The sequence below is a fragment of the Cetorhinus maximus genome, chromosome 25 (genome assembly GCF_964194155.1).
Source record: "Cetorhinus maximus chromosome 25, sCetMax3.hap1.1, whole genome shotgun sequence".
Classification (NCBI taxonomy): Eukaryota; Metazoa; Chordata; class Chondrichthyes; order Lamniformes; family Cetorhinidae; genus Cetorhinus; species Cetorhinus maximus.
Genome location: NC_135903.1, coordinates 13,868,513 through 13,886,016, shown reverse-complemented (window position 1 = coordinate 13,886,016; position 17,504 = coordinate 13,868,513). Strand labels below are relative to the sequence as shown.

The following is a 17,504-nucleotide window of genomic DNA, read 5'->3' as shown; positions in this document are numbered from 1 at the left end:
GCTCTACCACTGGTTTCAGCTACCATGTCCCTGCATTCTGGAATTCTCTTCACCTGATACCACTCCCCCACTTAAAAGCCTACTCAAACCTATCCTTATGAACTCTTCCTTAAAAGACTTTTGGGATAGTTTATTATGTGAAAAATGCTGAATACAGGTGGTTGTTGCTGTTTTGTAAAAATGCTATCCTCTCTATTTATATCCTAGAATGACACCAAATGATAAGTGCTTTGCATTCTTTGACCACTTGAGGGTGTCATGAATCACTTTTCATGGCACTTTCCTGCTGCATCATGTGGCAGGATTTTTCAGATGGCAGGGTTTCCCGCCCTGCCACCTGAAGAATTGGTGGGGAACACATCCCCACTGATCACAGCAAGCCCACAGCCATTTAATGTGGAGTGTTAATTGGTTCAAGATGGGACTTCTGCTCCTCACTTGGGAAGAAGTACTGCCTCAATCAAATTGGCTGGCAGCTCTGCAGTCCCCACTGTGGGGGGATAGTGGCGTGGTGGTAATGTCACTGGACTAGTAATGCAGAGGCCTAGGCTAATGCTCTGGGGACATAGGTTCAAATCCCACAGCAGCAGCTGGCAAATTTTAAATTCAATTAATAAATCTGGAATATAAAATTAATCTCAGTAATGGTGACCATGAAACTATCATCAATTGTTGTTGAAAACCCACCTGGTTCAGTAATGCCCATTAGGGAAGGAAATCTGCCATCCTCACCTGGTCTGGCCTGGCTTACATGTGATTCCAGACCCACAATAATAAATTGGTTGATGTGGGTTGAAATGGCCCAGCAAGTCACTCAGTTCAAGGACAATTAAAGCTGGTTAACAGCTTGTGAGAAATGTCCTCCCCTGTCAGATCCTTCGTACATGCCAGGAGTCTCAGCCCCTTCATACGTTGCCTTTGAGGTGGCTGTGGTGGGGAAGAGACTGTTGTTCACCTCCTTGTGGAATGTGCCTTTGCAAAGAAGGTCTGGAGAGAGATGCAGTGGTTTTTATTGTGGTTCATCCCAAGCAGTGCTGTGACACAGGACTCTGTGCTCTACGGGCTGTTCCCAGGGACACACACCGAGACAGACATCAACTGCAGCTGGAGGATCAATCAACTCGGTGAAAGACGCTCTTTGGTCTGCCCAAAACTTGTTGGTCTTCCACTGCAAAGAATTGTCCCTGATCCGATGTGTTGCAGACTGGCACATTCCAAGATCCGGGACTAAGTGCTGAGGGATGCACTTAAGCTTGGGGCAACCGCCGCAAAGGCACAATGGGGAAAGGTCATGGTCTAAAGCCTTTCAGCCATAGTGCACCGAGGGGCTGGGAATTGTATAGACCTCTTTGGCTGTATAACTCATATTGAATGTAAGCAATGAATATTACATGTTTCACAATTGCATTGAAACACCTTAAAGTGCAACATGATCTATGTAGATAACTTAAATACCATTGCACTGTATGTTATGACCATTATGAAATGTCTGTAATGTTCTTTGATTGCATTGAAGCACCTCAGGGTGCGACATGATCTATGTGGAAAATTTGAATATGATTGCACTTTTTGTGATGGTGATTTTGAAATGTTTTGTAATGTTCTTTCAGATATTTTATGAATGAAGTATATTTTTGCAAAAAAAAACCCGCCAGTGGCAAGAACTGAGGCTACAAATCTGGGGCCAGGTAAGCAGGGGGTTCTCATGATGAGGTGGGGAGGTGAAGCCCAGGGGTGTGGGGATGGAGATGCTGGGGGGTGGGAGGGAAGGGAGCACCCACAAGGGGCTGACTGGGAGGGGAGGGGTGGGGGTAGGGAGAATGCAACCAATGTGGAAAGGGGGTCCTTGGGGAAGGCGCATGCCTGCTTCCCGCCTGAGGCCTGAGCGGAGTGACCTGCTGGGCTTCTCCCCTTGCTAATGAACTCCTTTGAGGGTGGGCAGGAAGCAGCCCTTAAGTGGCCAATAATTGGCTGCTTAAAGACCTCAATTGGGGCAAGGGTGGGTGGGTGGGCTGTACTAGGCCTCGCCCCCCCGCCCAAGTAAAATTGTGGATGGGGTGGACAGGAAGGTGGGAATTTTACGGGCATCCTACCTGCAAATCCTTTGGCAGGGTAAATTCTGCCTATGAACTTTTCCTATCTGCATGCTGGAAGAATGACAAATAACAGCATGATCAGATTTCAGTTGATATAGAGAGAACAAAAATGAATTTTTACCAATGTAACCACACCTATGGTTACATCTGTTTATTTACAAAAATGTATTCCAAATTACATTTTATATATTTAAATATAGACTTTAACTTCTTTAGAATTTATCCCTGGGTGTAAGTACCTTTAACTTTGTTAAAGCAGTGTTTCCATCTGACAATTTAAAAATGCCATTTTCAATGATCAATTGGTCACTTAAATACAAGATCTTTTGCGGGGAAAGGTATAGGTTTGGAGAAAACCAATCAAATCAAAAGTGGAGAAGGAAGGGTTAACTGTAAAACGCTGTTACATTTTTTGTTCGGCATCTATGGATAGATAATACAAAATGCCCAGTTTTCACTACCTTTACATTTGTGTAGCACTTTTCACATCCTCAAAAGTGCTTTGTAGTGAATAAAATAGTTTTAAATGTAATCACTATTATTACGAAAGCAAACATAAGAAAATAAGAAATAGGAGCAGGAGTTGACTATAGAGCACCTCAAGCTTGCTCCACCATTCAATACGATCATGGCTGATCATCGGCCTTAACTCCACTTTCTCACCTGCGCCTCTTATCCCTCAATTCCCTGAGAGACCAAAAATCTGTCTATCTCAGCTTTTAATGATGCAGCATCCACAACCCTGTCCCCTACTCTTCCGCGAACCCCTCCCCGTGACCTCCATCCCACTCTCACTCATCTGGAGCTTGGGTCCCTCGGCGATTCCTGGCCTCTCCCTGGGTGCATTACTGGTTGCAGTCACTGCTCCCAGTGATGCTGCTTATAATGGACAGCTGCCGGCCTCTGATGAATCCTGGGGAAGGCCTGACACTGGCCACTCAATTTGGTCAGGCCTCCTCCTCAGAAGCAGCACGGGTTTCCCACCGGTTCACCAACTGGTGGGCTGAACCTGTGTCAATTACATTAAATTCGCTCATTAGGACAGGGTGACCGAAAGCTTGGTCGAAGAGGTAGATTTTAAGCAATGACATAAAGGAGGAAAACAAGATAGAGAGGCAGAGAGGTGTGAGAAAGGAATTCCAAAACTTGGGGCCTAGGCAACTGAAGGCATGACCAACAATGTTGGAGCAAGTAATTTATATATATCAAAAAAAGCATAGGTCCTAGCACTGACCTTTGGGAAATCTACCTTATACCATCCCCCAGTCTGAAAATAACCATTTACCACAACTTATATAAAAACAAAAAGCTAAAAGCTACTGCGGATGCTGGAAATCCAAAACAAAAACAGAATTACCTGGAAAAACTCAGCAGGTCTGGCAGCATCGGCGGAGAAGAAATCAGTTAACGTTTCGAGCCTTCATGGCCATGAAGGCTCGAAACGTTAACTGATTTACCACAACTTGCTGTTTTCCATCCTGAGCCAATTTTTAAAATCCAAGTTGATATTGACTCTCCTATTCCATAAGCCATGATTTTGTTAACCAGCCTTTTATGCAATACTTTGTCAAATGCTTTCTTACGAACAAGGAGCAGGAGTAGGCCATTCGGCCCCTCGAGCCTTCTCCACCATTTAATAAGATCTCGGCTGATCTGATAGTAACCTGAAATCTGTATCCCACCTGCCCCTGATAACCTATCGCCCCCTTGCTTACCAAGAATCTATCCACCTCTGCCATAAAAATATTCAAAGACTGCTTCCACCACCTTTTCAGGAAAAGAGTTCCAAAGACTCACGGCTCTCAGTGAAAATTTCACCTCATTTCTGCTTTAAATGGGCGACCCCTTATTTTTAAACAGAGACCCCTAGTTGTAAATTCTCCCACAAGAAGAAACATCCTCTCCACATCCACCCTGCCAAGACCCTTCAGGATCTTACATGTTTCAATCAAGTCACCTGTTACTCTTCTAAACTCCAACGGATACAAGCCTAGCCTGTCCAATCTTTCCTCATAAGACATAGACCAGTTGGTAGAGTGGGTAGATAGGTGGCAGATGAAGTTCAATGCGGAGAAGTGTAAAGTGATGCATTTTGGTAGAAAGAACATGGACAGTCAATAAAAAAATAAGGGGTGAACTTTTGAAAGGGGTGCAGGAGCAGAAAGACCTGGGCGTATATGTGCATTGAAGGTGGCAGGACAGGTGGAGAGAGCAGACAGCAGTGGTCTCATGGGCACATACTTGCAGTCAATGGCTCCCTGGATGCAGGGAAACCCAGCTATGGTAGCGAATCTTCTGGCTCGCTCTGTCTTGCTAGCCTCGTCGGTTCTGAAGTGAATGAAGGTACTGATCCTTCGGAACAGTATGTCAGTGACCAGCTAGATGTAGCTGTGGGCAGCTGATTGGGAGATCCACATCCACAATGAAATTAGCCCACTTCCAAGTTAGACGTTCTACTTTAGGTTGTTTCTTCCTTTCTTGCATTACTAGTCTAAACATTATGATATGATGATCACTCTTAACCAAGTGTTCCCCCACAGACAATTGGTCTACTTAATTTTCCAGTATCAGATCCAGCAATGCCTCCTTTCTAGTAGGGCTGTGGAAGTCTTTCTGAACACATTTCAGAAATTCCTCCACTTCCTTACCCTTTACTCTCACACTATCCCAATTGATATTTGGATAATTATAGTTCCCAATATCACAGCTCTATAGTTCTTGCACATCTCTATGAATTCCCTGCAGATTTGCTCCTCTACCTCTCTCTCCATTTGGCGTGTAAAATTTTATTTGATAATCCTCCTGTGAAATGACTTGGGACATTTTACTACATTAAAGACGCTCTATAAATGTAGGTGATTGTTGTTGTGGTGTATTTCTCCTGCTCAGAACACAAAACCCACTCTCCAGTAATATGCTGTGGTAGCAACCCAGGAGGGTAGGTTTGTGGCTAGGAGGAAAAAGGGGAAATGGAAGACAGAATAAAAATAATAAATGTTTAATTTTTGGTATGTTTTCTTAAAGTAAGGATAGTACTAAAGTGTTAAAGTCACCTTTTTAAAACCTGAGTAGATTTATTGCTGTAATAATTGAACTAGTTTCAGCATTATTATGTGTGGGCTGTATTTTTTTTAAAACACTAAAACCAAGGGGTTGTTTTCTGACCTAAAGTCATGGAGGGCTGTGAGGTATGGATTTTAAAGAACAGCAATGGAAACAAATTTAAAGCTCTACATACTCAAAACACAAGTTTCTTTGTCAAGATTATGGTTAATGATCAAGTTTGTGAAAACATGGGATATTATAAAAGGGGAGAAGAGGCGGTGGGAGTTCCATCCTACAAGTCACAGCCATAGCTGTCATAGTGAGCAGCCCATGGGCTTGCTTTTATCAAAATAGGCTCATGAAGCTCAAACTGTTTTCGTTGTAAAGATAGACATGACTCAAGTGTTTAAAGTCATAACTTGGTTTCTGATCTTTAAAATGCATCTCCAGTTTTGTGATGAGTATGTCTCCTGAACACCCATTCAAGACTGCATAACTCTTGCCATAAGGACATAAGAAATAGGGGTGGGAGTAGGCTATACAGCCCCTTGAGCCTGCTCCACATTTGATAAGATCATGGCTAATCCTCAATCTCATCTCCAATTTCCTGCCCAATCCCTATATTCCTTAATTCCCTAGAGTTCTTTAGTGTTGCAGACTCTTAGCCTTTAATGTTAAACATTCCAAAGAGAGTGAAATCATAAATATTTTTATGCAGGTCATCAAAATATTGATTCTGAAATTGACTGTGGTGCCCCACATTCTCCACCACTTCCTAGGCAAAGCAGCAGCATCAACAAAGTACTTATGTGTCCATGGCACTGTAGCTATACCCTTCAACTGTGAGCTGCAAATAATCTCTGCTAATTGATGATGGTTTTTCTTGCAACCCCATAGAATGGTAATCTTGCTTAATGCCAGGGTAGCACTATCTGTCAGACCAATTGACTTCTTGTGCCCAGTTTGTTCTGACCCTGGAGAAAAAGTAATGCATCTCACCTTTTATGTTTCTTCCTGACGGGCCTACCCATATGAAATATGGATCCACTAATTCTTTTTCTGAAAGCTCCTGAGTTGTACAGAGAAGAGCTGGACTGTCATGGTACATCTTCACATAAACTTTTACTACAAAAGAGTTAATGAAGTTATCAACAATGGTATAGTAGGATTGCATGTATAATGTATACGATTCACCTGAAGTTGAAAAATATCATAATCTATATCTCTTTATAAAAATTCTCCCTCTCCCTTTTCTCCTCTTGTCTAGTGAAGATACTAATTCACAATTGAGTGTAGTTCTGTAGGTCCTGAAACCTTCCAGGCTATTTTTCTTGTCTGAGCCTAAACAGTGACATCAGCAGGCTAACTTATCACAGAACTATTTCAGCTTTTTATTCTCACACAGTCTCTGAACATTCACATTTTCCAGCAGAGGATACTGGACAGCATTCAGAACACTTACCCAGCGACACCGAGGCCATGCATGTAAATGTTCCAGCTGAGATCTGTTAACATGGCACACACTGGAAATTGAACACGGATTTTATTGTCTGCATGGCTTATTATTTACACCTCTGAAAAACATTCTCAGGCAAATCTCTACCCAGGATATGAAGACTTTCAGTTGTTTGACTGGCAAATGCAACAGTTCCAAATAATTCATATGTGAACTGAAGGATACAGTACTACAAGGAGTGAGCAGACACAAATACACTGGCACAGTCACTGAGGCATCAGCATAAATATTGGAACAGAATGACATACCGTAAGGCAAAGGCTGATATTATAGAACAAACACTGAGAAAGGTGCTGAGACAGATCCAGACACTGAAACACCACCCCTGCCCCGCCGCCCTCCCCACCAATATAGATATGAAGCACTGAGGCAGCTGTGGATTTAGTGCAATCAGTTCAATTTTGTTTTGTTGCTTTGTTGCCAGTGGTAGTAGTTATGGTAGACACTCAAACCAACTGATGGGAAAGTTCACTAAAGGATTAATAATTGAGATTTATCGTTAAAACTTATCATGAGAATGTACAGGGTTGAATCACAACTATTATTAATATCAGACACAATAATAACATTTTTACAAGCCGTATCCAATAACATTCTTTCCTGAGATGTGGAAGATTTGGGTATTGTTTTGCCTCAAATAAATTTAAACTGGTCTTATTACCTCCTCTTTACCCCAAAAATCATTAAACCTTTCTTCAAAAAACTTTATAAGCTGCCTCTATAGCATTTGATTTGTTTTTTGTTAAGTTATTAAGTTCCCTTAATTTTCAGGTCTTGCATCATGTACCATCCTCATCAAGATAACTTGTGCCAGTCATTAATCCTGCTTTCCCCACTCTTGTTTTAAGTTACCTGGTCTGTTGCTGTTGCCATAAATTTCTCTAATTTGTTGAGGGTTTTCTTGGTGATTATGTATGATTTCAATGTACTCAATGGCTCTGCCTGTGTTTAAAAAAAAACAGCAAAAGTTGTAATGTCATTGCCTACAGGTTAATTTTTAAAAAGTAGTTCACAAACTATTTGTCCATTGTGTCTTTAAGGGTGAAGTGGGTACACATCTGTGAGGGGAGGTGATGGTGTAGAGGTATTGGCGCTGGACTAGTAATCCAGTGACCCAGGATAATGCTCTGGGGAAACGGGTTTGAATCCCGCCATGGCAGATGGTGGAATTTGAATTCAATAAAAATCTGGAATTAAAAGTGTAACAAAGACCATGAAATGATTGTTGTAAAAACCCATCTGGTTCACTAATGCCCTTTAGGAAAGGAAATCCTACATGTGACTCCAGACCCACAACAGTGTGGTTGACTTAAGTGCCCTCTGAAATGCAAGCCACTTAGTTGTATCAAAGTCACAAAAAAGGAATAAAACTGGATTGATCAACCTAGGCACCAGAAATGACAAAGGCAATTGCAGCCCTGTCGACCCTGCAAAGACCTTTTCACTAACATCTGGGGATGGGGGGTGGTTAGTGCCAAAATTGGGAGATCTGTCTCACAGACTAGTCAAGCAACAGCCTGGCAGTCATCCTCACAGAATCAGACCTTACAGATAATGTCCCGGACACCACCATCAGCATCCCTGGGTATACGGGAGGGTCCTCAACATCGACTCTGGACCCCATGAAAACATGGGCAAGGGAACCTCCAGCTAGTACTCAGCTGATGAATCAGTGCTCCTCCATGTTGAACATCACTTGGAGGAAGCACTGAGAGTGGCAAGGATGCAGAACGTACTCTGGGTGGGGACTGCAATGTTCATCACCAAGAGTGGCTCAGTAGCACCACTACTGACTAAGCTGACCGAGTCCTAAATGACATAGCTGCTAGACTGGGTCTGTGGCAGGTGGTGAGGGAAAAACATACTAGACCTCATTCTCACCAACTGCCTGCCGCAGATGCATCTGTCCATGACAGTATTGGTAGGAGTGACCACTGCACAGTCATTGTGGAGACGAATTCCTGCCTTCACATTGAGAATACCCTCCATTGTGTTGTGTGGCACTACTGTCGTGCTAAATGGGATAGATTTCAAACAGATCTAGCAACTCAAGACTGGACATCCATGAGGCACTGTGGGTCATCAGCAGCACTGATTGTACTGAAACACAATGTGTAATCTCGTGGCCTGGCATATCCCCTACTCCATCATTACCATCAAGATAGAGGATTAACCCTGGCTCAATGAGGAGTGCAGAGTGCAGGAAGGAATGCCAGGGGCAGCACCAGGCATACCTAAAAATTAGGTGTCAACATGGTGAAGCTATAACACAGGACTACTTGCATGCCAAACAGCATAAGCAGCAAGTGATAGACAGGGATAAGCGGTCCCAAAACCAACGGATCATATCTAAGCTCTGCTGTCCTGCCACATCCAGTCGTGAATGGTGATGGACAATTAAACAACTTACTGGAGGAGGAGGATCAATAAATATTCCCATCGTCAATGATGGAGGAGCCCAGCACAGCAGTGCAAAAGATATGGCTGAAGCATTCGGAACAATCTTCAGCCAGAAGTGCCGAGTGGATGATCCATCTCAGCCTCCTTCTGAGTTTCCAGCATCAGAGATGCCAGTCTTCAGCCAATTAGATTCACTCCATGCGATATCAAGAAATGGCTGAAGGCTATGGGCTGAAGGATACTGCAAAGGCTATGGGCCCTGACAATATTACAGCAATAGTACTAAAGACTTCTGCTACAGAACTTGCCGTGCCCCTAGCCAAGCTGTTCCAGTACAGCTACAACACTGGCATCTACCTGGCTATGTGGAAAGTTGCCCAATGTGTGTTCTGTGCACAAAGAGCAGGACAAATCCAACCCGGCCAATGATCGCCCCATCAGTATGCTCTCCATCATCAGTAAAGTAATGGAAGGGGTCATCAACAGTGCTATCAAGCAGCACTTGCTTAGCAATAACCTTCTCACTGATACCCAGTTTGGCCACTCAGGGCCACTCAGCTCCTGACCTCATTACAGCCTTGGTTCAAACATGGACAAAAGATCTGAACTCCCGAGGTGAGGTGAGAGTGACTACCCTTGACATCAAGGCAGCATTTGACCAACTGTGGCATCAAGGAGCCCTAGCGAAACTGGAGTCAATGGGAATCGGGGGAGAACTCTCCACTGGTTGGAGTCATACCTAGCACAAAGGAAGATGGTTGTGGTTGTTGAAGGTCAGTAATCTCAGCTCCAGGACATCACTGTAGGAGTTCCTCAGGGTAGTGTCCTAGGTCCAACCATCTTCAGTTGCTTTGTCAATTACCTTCCTTCCATCATAAGGTCAGAAGTGGGGATGCTCGCTGATGATTGCACAATGTTATGCACCATTCGCGGCTCCTCAGATACTGAAGCAGTCCATGCCCAAATGCACAGCAAGACCTGGACAATATCCAGGCTTGGGCTGACAAGTGGCAAGTACCATTCGCATCACACAAGTGTCAGGCAATGACCATCACCAACAAAAGAGAATCCAACCATCGCCCCTTGACGTTCAATGGCATTACCTTCACTGAATTCCCCACTATCAACATCCTGGGGGTCACCATTGACCAGAAACTGAACTGGACTAGCCATATTAATACTGTGGCTACAAGAGCAGGTCAGAGGCTAGGAATCGTGCAACAAGTAACTCCCCTCCTGACTCCCCAAAGCCTGTCCACCTTCTACAAGGCACAAGTCAGGAGCATGATGGAATACTCCCCTCTTGCCTAGATGAATGCAGCTTCAACAACACTCAAGAAGTTGGGCACCGTCCAGGACAAAGCAGCCCGCTTGATTGGCACCACATCCACAAACAGTCACTTCCTCCACCACTGATGCACAGTAGCAGCAGTGTGTACCATCTACAAGATGCACTGAAGGAATTCACCAAGACTCCTTAGAAAGTACTTTCCAAACCCACAACCACTACCATCTAGAAGGACAAGGGCAGTAGATAGATGCGAACACCACTACCTGGAAGTTCCCCTCCAAGTCAGTCACCTCCCTGGCTTGGAAATAAATCACCGTTCCTTCACTGTCGCAGAGGCAAAATCCTGGAACTCCCTCCCTAACAGCACTGTGGGTGTATCTACACCACTTGGACTGCAGCAGTTCAAGAAGGTAGCTCATCACCACCTTCTCAAGGGCAACTTGGGATGGGCCAGCGAAGCGCACATCTCATGAATGAATTAAAAAATCTATACACGTACACAGAATGGCAAGATGGATTTAGAAATTAAAACCGAGTTACTTTGCCAAGCCCACCTAATTCAATTTTCAAATTCAATTCACTCCCTCTACACTTCCATCCCCCACTAAGACGGTGTCAGAGCTTTCCGCTTCTTCCTAGGATGGAGGCCCAACCAGTCCCCATTCATGATCACCCTCCTCCCTCGTCTGGCTGAGCTTGTTCTCAATTTTGTTCTCAACTTCTCCTTCAATTCCACTCACTTCCTCCAAATAAAAGGTGTTGCTATGGGTATCTATAATGGTCGCAGTTATGCCTGCCTTTTTGAGGGATATGTGAAACATTCATTATTCGAGTCCTACTCAGGCCCCCTCTCTCATCTACTTTTCTGGTACATTGTTGACTGTATCGGTGCCACCTCCTGCTCTCACCACAAACTTCAACATTTCATTGAATTTGTTTCTAATTTCCACCCTTCCCTCACCTTCACCTAGTCCATCTCTGACTCTTCCCTTCCCTTCCTCAGCTTCTGTGTTTCCATTTCTGGAGATAGGCTATCTACCAATGTTCACTACAAACTCACAGACTCCTATAGCTACCTTGACTACACTTCCTCGCACTCTGTTTCCTACAAGGACTCCATTCCATCTTCTCAGTTTTTCCGTCGCATCTGTTCTGATGATGCGTCCTTCTCAACCAGAGCATCCAACATTCCTTAATTGAGGATACCCAACCAGCATGGTTGACAGGGCTCTCCAGTGTCCAATCCACTTCACACATCTCTGCCCTCACCCCTTCTCCTCCCTTCCAGAACCATGATAGGATTTGCCTTGCCCTCACCTTCCACTCCACCAGCCTCTGTATTCAATGGATCATACAGTGCTATTTGCGCCAACTCCAGCATGATGCAATTACCAAACATATTGTCCTCTGCCCTCCGTGGACCTTAGTCCACTCTTCAGTAACCCCTACCAGCCCCTCCATTCCCTACTGCATCTTTCCATGCAAGCATAGGAGAGGCAACATCTGCCCTTTCACCTCCTCCCTTCTCACTGTGCAAGTCCCCAAAACACTTCAAGTGAATCTGCAATTTTCTTGTACTTCTTTTTAGTATACTATATTCGCTGCTCATGATTTAGTCTCCTCTACGGTGGGGACACCAACTGCAGACTGTGACTGATTTGTGGGACATCTCCATTCAGTCCACAAGTATGCTTGTCATTTTAATTCTCTGCCTTGCTCCCACGCTGACCTTTCTGTTCATGGCCTGCTACAGTGTTCCAGTGAAGCACAACGCAAGCTCGGGGAATGCAAACTTATCTTTTAACTCGGCAATCTACAGGCTTCTGGATTCAACAACTTTAGATTAGGTCCTCTGTCTCCATCTTGTTCCATGTGTTTTTTTTTCCTGTTTCTTGTTTTGCTTTTTTAAAATTCATTCATGAGATGTAGGCATCTCTGGCTAGGCCAGAATTTATTACCCATCCCTAATTGCCCTTGGGAAGGTGGTAGTGAGCTGCCTTCTTTAACTGCTGCAGTCCCTGTGGTGCAGGTACACCCATAGTGCTGTTAGCAAGGGAGTTCCAGGATTTTGACCCAGCGACAGTGAAAGAAAGACGATATATTTCCAAGTCAGGATGGTGAGTGGTTTGGAGGTGCTGGTGTTCCCAAGCATCTGCTGCCCTTGTGCCTCTAGATGGTAGTTGTCGTGGAATTCAAAGGTACTCTCTAAGGAGCCTTTGAGTTCCTGCAATACAGCTTGTAGATGGTACACATTGCTGCCACTGTGCGTCAGTGGTGGAGGGAGTGAATGTTTGTAGATGGGGTGCCAATCAAGTGGGCTGCTTTGTCCTGGATGGTATTAAACTTTTTGAGTGTTGTTGGTGCAGCACTCAGCCAGGCAAGTGGAGGGTATTCCATTGCACTCCTGACTTGTGCCTTTTAGATGCTGGACAGGCTTTGGGAGTCAGGAGGATTCCTAGCCACTGACCTGCTCTTGTAGCCACAGTATTTATGTGGCTAATCCAGTTCAGTTTCTGGTCAATGGTAACCCTCGGGTTGTTGAAAGTGGGGGATTCAGCGATGGTAATGCCAAGGGGAAATGGTTAGGCTCTCTCTTGTTAGAGATGGTCATTTCCTGGCAGTTGTGTTGCATGAATGTTACTTGCCGCTTTTCAGCCCAATCTTGCTGCTTTTGGACATGGACTGCTTCAGTATCTGAGGAGTCGAGAATGGCACTGAACGTTGTGCAATCATCAGTGACCGTCCTCATTTCTGGCCTTATGATGGAAGGTCATTGATGAAACAGCTGAAAATGGTTGGATCTAGGATGCTACCCTGAGGAACACCTGCAGTGATGTTCTGAAACAGATAATTGACTTCCAACTATCGCAACCATCTTCCATTGTGCTAGGTGTGACTACAACCAGCAGGGATTTTTCCCTCTGATTCTCACTGACTCCAGTTTTGCTTGGGCTCCTTGAAGCCACAGTCGGTCAAATGCTGCACTGATGACAAGGGCAGTCACTCTCACCTCACCTCTGGAGTTCAGCTCTTTTGCCCATGTTTGAACCAAGGTTGCAATGAGGTCAGAAGCTGAGTAATTTTGGTGGACCCAAACTGAGTGTCAGTGAGCAGGTTGTTGCTAAGGAAGTGCTGCTTGATAGCACTGTTGATGACCCCTTTTATTACTTTACTGATGATTGAGAGTAGACTGGTGGGGAAGTAATTGGTCGGGTTGGATTTGTCCTGCTTTTTATGTACAGGACATACCTGGACAATTTTCCACATAGCCAGGTAGATGCCAGTGTAGTAGCTGTACTGGAACAGCTTAGCTAGGGGGCGGTAAGTTCTACAGCACAAGTCTTCAGTACTATTGCCGGAATATTGTCAAGACCTGTAGCCTTTGCAGTGTCCAGTGCCTTCAGCCATTTCTTGATATCACGTGACGTGGATCGCCATTTCTTGATATCACGTGAAGTGGATCGAACTGGCTGAAGACGGGCATCTACGATGCTGGGGACTCACGAGGAGGCCGAGATGGATCATCCACTCGGCACTTCTGAGTGAAGATTGTTGCAAATGCTTCAGCTTTATCTTTTGCAACGATGTGCTGGGCTTCCCCATCATTTGGGATGGGTTTATATTTGTGGAGCCTCATGCTCCAATGAGTTGTTTAATTGTCTACCACCATTCATGATTGGATGTGGCAGGATAGTAGAGCTTAGAGATGATCCGTTGGTTGTGGGATCATTGAGCTGTGTCTATCTGCTAACGCTGTTTCGCATGCAAGTGGTCCTGAGTTGCAGCTTCACCAGGTTGACACCTCATTTTTAGGTATGCCTGGTGCCACTCCTGGCATGCCCTCCTGCACTCTTCATTGAACCAGGGTTGATCCCCTGGCTTGGTGGTAATAGTAGAATGGGGTTTATGCCAGACCATGAGGTTACAGATTGTGGTTGAGTACAATTTTGCTGCTGTTGATGGCCCATAGCATCTCCTGGATGCCCAGTCTTGAGTTGCTAGAACTGTTTGAAATTTATTGCTTTTAGCACGGTGTTAGTGGCACACAACATATTGGAGGGTATCCTCAATGTGAAAACAGGACTTTGTCTCCACAAGGATTGTGCGGTGGTCACTCCTACCGACACTGTCATGGGCAGATTGGAGAGGATGTTTTTCCCTCTTGTCGGTTCCCTCACCATCTGTCACAGACCCAGTCTAACAACTGTGTCCTTTAGGACTTGGACAGCTCGGTCAGTTGTACTGGATGCCCAGAATACATCGTGCACCCTTGGTACCCTCAGTGCTTCCTTCAAGTGGTGTTCAAAATGGAGGAGTACTGATTCATCAGATTTGGGGTGGGAAGCGGTATGTAATCAGCAGGAGGTTCCCTTGCCCATGTTTGACCTTCATGGGGTCCAGAGTCAATGCTGAGGACTCCCCGGGGCAACTCCCTCCCAACTGTGCTGCCACCCCTGTTGGGTCTGCCATGCCTGTGGGACAGGCGATACCAGGGTGGTGTCTGGGGCATTATCTGTAAGCTATGATTCTATGTTGCTCGACTAGTCTGTAAGACAACTCTCCTAATTTTGGCACAAGCCCCCCAGATGTTAGTAAGGACGACTTTGCAGGGTTGACAGGGCTGAATTTGCTGTTGTCATTTCCAGTGCTAAGTTAATGCCAGATGATCTGTCTGGTTTCATTCCTTATAGACTTTATAGTGGTTTGATACAACTGAGTGACTTGCTAGGACATTTAAGAGTCAACCAAATTGCTGGGGGCCTGGAGTCACATGAAGGCCAGAGCAGGTATGCGCATTTTATAACAATTGACAATGGTTTCATGTTCATCATTAGACTTACAATTCCAGGTTTTTATTGATTAAATTCAAACTCCACCATGGATTTTTTTTAATTCATTCATGGGATGTGGGAGTCACTGGCTAAGCCAGCATTTATTGCTCATCTCTAATTGCTCTTGAGAAGGTGGTGGTGAGCTGCCTTCTTGAACCGCTGCAGTCCATGTAGTGGAGGTACACACACAGTGTTGTTAGGGAGCGAGTTCCAGGATTTTGACCCTGCGACAGTGAAAGAACAGCGATATATTTCCAAGTCAGGATGGTGAATGACTTGGAGGGCAACATCCAGGTAGTGGTGTTCCCATGTGCTACTTGGTCCTTCTAGGCGGTAATGGTCATTGGTTTGGAAGGTGCTGGTTTAGTTTCTGTAGTGCATCTTGTAGATGATACACACCGCTGTCGCTGTGCGTTGATGGTGGAATGGTGGAGAGAGTGAATGTTTGTGGAAGGGATGCCAAACAATTGGGCTACTTTGTCCTGGATAGCGTCAAGCTTCTTGAGTGTTGTAGGAGCTGCAGTCATCCAGGCAATGGAGAGTATTCCATCACACTCCTGACTTGTGCCTTATAGATGGTGACAGGCTTTGGCGAGTCAGGTGAGTTACTCACCACAGGATTCCTAGCCTCTGGCCTGCTCTTGTAGCCACAGTATTTATACGGCTTGTCCAGTTCAGATTTTTTTATTTGTTCATGGGATGTGGATGTCGCTAGCTAGGTCAGAATATATTATTCAGAGGGCATTTGGGATAGGCAAAGGCAATTGAAGAGTCAACCACATTGCTGTGGGTCTGGAGTCACACATAGGCCAGACCAGGTAAGGACACAGATTTCCTTCCTTAAAGGACACGAGTGAACCTGATGGGTTTTTACAACAATCGGCAATTGTTTCATTTTTAATTCCAGATTTTTATTGAATTGAAATTTCACCATCTGCCGTAGTGGGGCTCAAACCTGGACCCCCAGAGCATTATCCTGGGTCTCTGGAACACTAATCCAGTGACAATACCGCTATAGCACCTGGGTCGATCTTCGTCTTGTTTCTTTATCCCTTCATATTGCATTCAGGTGGTTTTTATATAGCAATTCATGCCTATTTACACATAACTTTTGTTTACTTACTATATCCATCACTACCGGCTTTGGCTGTCGCATCATGAAATCTTTTGTTATTTAATCTCCTCTGCCCTCCACTCTATCGCAAACCTTGTCCTTTGTTCTTCTTGCCCTCCTCCCTTCCACTGGCTTAAAAACACTTAAATTTCTATCTTTCTTCAGCTGATGAAAGGTCATCGACCTGGAACGTTAATTCTGTTTCTCTCCACAGACGCTGCCTGACCTGCTGAATTTTTCCAGCTTTTTTTGTTCTCATTTTAGATTTCTAGCATCTGCAGTTTTTTGCTTTTGTAATTCAGTTTAAGATGGGCCTGTAATTGGGTGAGCAGCGTGCCCAACTGGAAGCATAGGAGGCTGCTTAAACATGAAAATAGAGATCCTTTGCCAATTGTATAAAAGGTACTGTGCACATTTCGCCCATTTGTACCAGGTATTGAGTCATTTAATGAATCTTTAAAGGGACCATTGGCAGTCACTCAGGAAATGACCTAAGGAACTCTGTTTTTTGAATGGAAACTATATTTCAATTTTTCCAGTATTACACAAAGATAAAAGGAACAATTCTAGCTGTGCCCAGTCAGCAGGAACCAGGCAGGAGGAGTTACATTTAGCAGTGGGTCTTAACTGCAGACATCCTGCTCTCTTCCCACAGGCTCTGATTTTAATCTGCTCTTCTGAGTAGATGGGGAGGACACCCACAGGAAACCAGTGGGGTCCTTCTTTAAGTATGCAAATTGGGTTCTTATAATGTCACTATTTTCATGACAGACCTATGCCGGGAAACCGTTGTGGATTTCCCAACAAGCCAACCAAGTAGAAAGAGACATTGAGGGCAGAAGAGGACCAAAAAGATAGTGGAGGAGAGCGAGGAGAACATGCGAACATATGAAATAGGAGCAGTACGCCATTTGGTCTCTCAAGCTGCTCCACTATTCAATAAGATCATGGCTGATCTGTTTCAGTTTTGAATTCCACATTCTTACTTACACCCGATAACCTTTGATTTCTTTCCCAACAAGAACCTCTATCTACCTCTGCCTTAAAAATATTCAGTGTCCCTGACTCCACTACCTGCTCAAGCAGAAAGTTCCAAAGTTGCACAACCCCCCAGAGAAACAAATTCTCCTCATCTGTCCAAAAAGGGCAACCCCTAATTTTAAAACAGTACCCCCTAGTTCTGGACCCAGCCATAAGGGGAAACATCCTT

At 44.6% G+C, this 17,504-nt stretch overlaps 1 protein-coding gene across 1 annotated transcript in view; it reads right to left on the bottom strand.

Moving 5' to 3' along the window:
• LOC144667675 (zona pellucida-binding protein 2-like) overlaps nt 1–17,504 on the bottom strand; it is a 46,603-nt gene that overhangs the window by 26,825 nt on the left and 2,274 nt on the right. Inside the window, exons 2-3 of the mRNA XM_078529129.1 lie at nt 7,510–7,599; nt 6,141–6,266 (exon numbers count right to left, since the gene is read on the bottom strand). Of these exons, the coding sequence (XP_078385255.1) occupies nt 6,141–6,266; nt 7,510–7,599 (216 nt within the window). The remainder of the gene's footprint in view (nt 1–6,140; nt 6,267–7,509; nt 7,600–17,504) is intronic.